The following is a 2,500-nucleotide window of genomic DNA, read 5'->3' on the forward strand; positions in this document are numbered from 1 at the left end:
GGGCTGGTGGGCGGAGGGGCTGGGCGCCGACGGCCCCGACCTGCCGCCCGGGCTGGGCTCGGCCGTCCAGGCGGCCCTGGAGCGGAGCCTGCCCGAGCTGCACCAGGCCGTCTCGGCCGCCAAGCAAGCGGCCGGCCCGGGCGACCTGCAGGCGCGGCTGGGCGCCCTCCTGGCGCTGGTGGGGGAGGCCTGGCGGCTGCCGGCCGTGGGGCGCGAGGTGGCCAAGGGGCTGTGCGACGCGCTGCGCCTGGAGGGCGGCCTCGACCTGCTGCTCGACCTGCTGCGCAGCGCCGAGCCCGAGAGCCGGAGCCGCGCGGCCCAGCTGCTGGAGCAGGTGCTGGTGGCCGAGAACCGGTGAGCGCGCCCGGGCGCGACCCCCTCCGCGGGACCCGCCCCGCCCCGGGGACCCGGGGGGCGTCTGGGGAGAGGGGGAGGCACGGCTGGAGGAGCCCGGGACCCCGCGGAGGAGGAGGAGGAGGAGGAGGGCAGCCCCTGCCCGGGAACTCCAAGCGAGGCTCAGGGTCGCCCCGGACCGCGGATGGGGCTTTCGGGGGAGGAGGGGCCGATCCGCTGGATTGCAGCTTGGCGGGGGGGGGATTATTCTGGGAGTTGAAGTCCACCGGTTGTAAAGTCGCCCTAGTTCAGGGGTAGGCAACCTTGGCTCTTTTATGACTCTGGACTTCAACTCCCAGAATTCCTGAGCCAGCTGTGCTGGCTCAGGAATTCTGGGAGTTGAAGTCCACGAGTCATAAAAGAGCCAAGGTTGCCTGTTGTTGTTGTTGCTGTTAGTTGCAAAGTCGTGTCCGACCCATCGTGACCCCATGGACAACGTTCCTCCAGGCCTTCCTGTCCTCTACCCTCTTCTGGAGTCCATTTAAGCTCACGCCTGCTGCTTCAGGGACTCCATCCAGCCCCCTCCTTCTCTGTCGTCCCCTTCTTCTGTTGCCCTCCATCTTTCCCAGCATCAGGCTCTTCTCCAGTGAGTCCTTCCTTCTCCTTAGGTGGCCAAAGGACTTGAGTTTCAACCTCAGGATCTGGCCTTCTAAAGAGCAGTCGGGGTTGATCTCCTCTAGGACCGACCGGTTGGATCGCCTTGCAGTCCAGGGGACTCGCAGGAGTCTTCTCCAGCACCAGAGTTCAAAGGCCTCCATTCTTTGGCGCTCGGCCTTTCTTATGGTCCAACTTTCACAGCCATACATTGCAACTGGGAAAACCATGGCCTTGACTCTACGCACTTTTGTTGGCAGGGTGATATCTCTGCTTTTTAGTATGCTGAAGGTTGCCTTCCCGTGCCCTAGTTGCTCATCCCTGCTGCCTTGGGCGTCCTTCCCAGAGCAGATTGAGTAAGGGGCGTCTCTTCACGACAGGGGAGACCCCCGGTGTGGTCCCTCTTTCGCTTGTGGTGTTTGGGCGCCGGAGGCTTCTGCTTCTCTCTGCGCAAAGCTTGGCTGGCTCCCACCTGGCCTTTTGTGCCCGCTGTGGATGCTCCTGCTTGAGTTAGTTTATGCTGCAACATAACCTAAAAATACGGAGAAATTTCCCGGCAGGGAGAACAATGAATCGGTGGGAGGGCTTCCCTCCAGAAGTGGTGGGTGGAGCTTTTAAGAGGAGACTGGATAGCCAGTCGGTAGAGGGTCTCCAGCTTGAACGGTAGAGGGTCTCCAGCTTGAGCAAGGGGTTGGATTGGAAGACCTCCAAGGGCCCTTGGGACTGTTATTGTTATTTTTGATGCGTTGCCTTGTGTGCAGAGACTTGGGGTCCAGCCAGCTTAAAATCCCCCCCCCCTCCCGGGGCTGAATAAGAAGGGAGGCTGAGCGGTGACTCATTCAGAGAGACAGCAGAGCGCCTCTTTGTTCTTGGCATCCTCCCGGCCTTCTCCAGGGGGGAGGGGGGCCCTTCACAAGGTCTGGTAGTTGGACAAAGGAGGCTGAGGCTGAGCAGGGGTGTGTGTGTGTGTGTGTGTGTGTGTGTGTGTGTGTGTGTGAAGGTAAGGCTTAGGCAGCATTAAGGGAAGAGGCAGAGTAATAGATCCACACTCCGGTTTCCTGTGAGGAGGGGATGCTGAGGGTTGCAGAATAGAATAGAATAGTAATGATTAGAATAGAATATAGAATAGAATAGAATAGAATAGAATAGAATAGAACAGTAATGATAAGAATAGAATAGAATAATAGAATAGAATAATAGAATAGAATAGAATAATAGAATAGAATAATAGAATAGAATAGAATAGAATAATAGAATAGAATAGAATAATAGAATAGAATAATAGAATAGAATAAAATAGAACAGAATAGAATAATAGAATAGAATAAAATAGAACAGAATAGAATAATAGAATAGAATAGAATTACAGAATAGAACAAAACAGAACAGGAAATGAAGCTTTATTGGGGAAATGTGTTTGGCCAAAACGTGGCCTGGCATCAAGAACCGAGGGCCGAGAACAGCACCCGGAGTTCTTTCCGAGAAGTTTCTTTACTGTCGTTTGGCCCACAGA

General features: G+C 55.9%; 1 protein-coding gene across 1 annotated transcript in view; it reads left to right on the forward strand.

Annotated features, from left to right (window-relative positions):
- Positions 1-2,500, forward strand: part of LOC107300068 (sterile alpha and TIR motif-containing protein 1-like) — a 27,244-nt gene that overhangs the window by 11,051 nt on the left and 13,693 nt on the right. The window contains exon 4 of the mRNA XM_029286934.1: positions 17-354. Within this exon, the coding sequence (XP_029142767.1) occupies positions 17-354 (338 nt within the window). The remainder of the gene's footprint in view (positions 1-16; positions 355-2,500) is intronic.

Source organism: Protobothrops mucrosquamatus, unplaced genomic scaffold, assembly GCF_001527695.2.
Source record: "Protobothrops mucrosquamatus isolate PMUCROS unplaced genomic scaffold, P.Mucros_1.0 scaffold6059, whole genome shotgun sequence".
Classification (NCBI taxonomy): Eukaryota; Metazoa; Chordata; class Lepidosauria; order Squamata; family Viperidae; genus Protobothrops; species Protobothrops mucrosquamatus.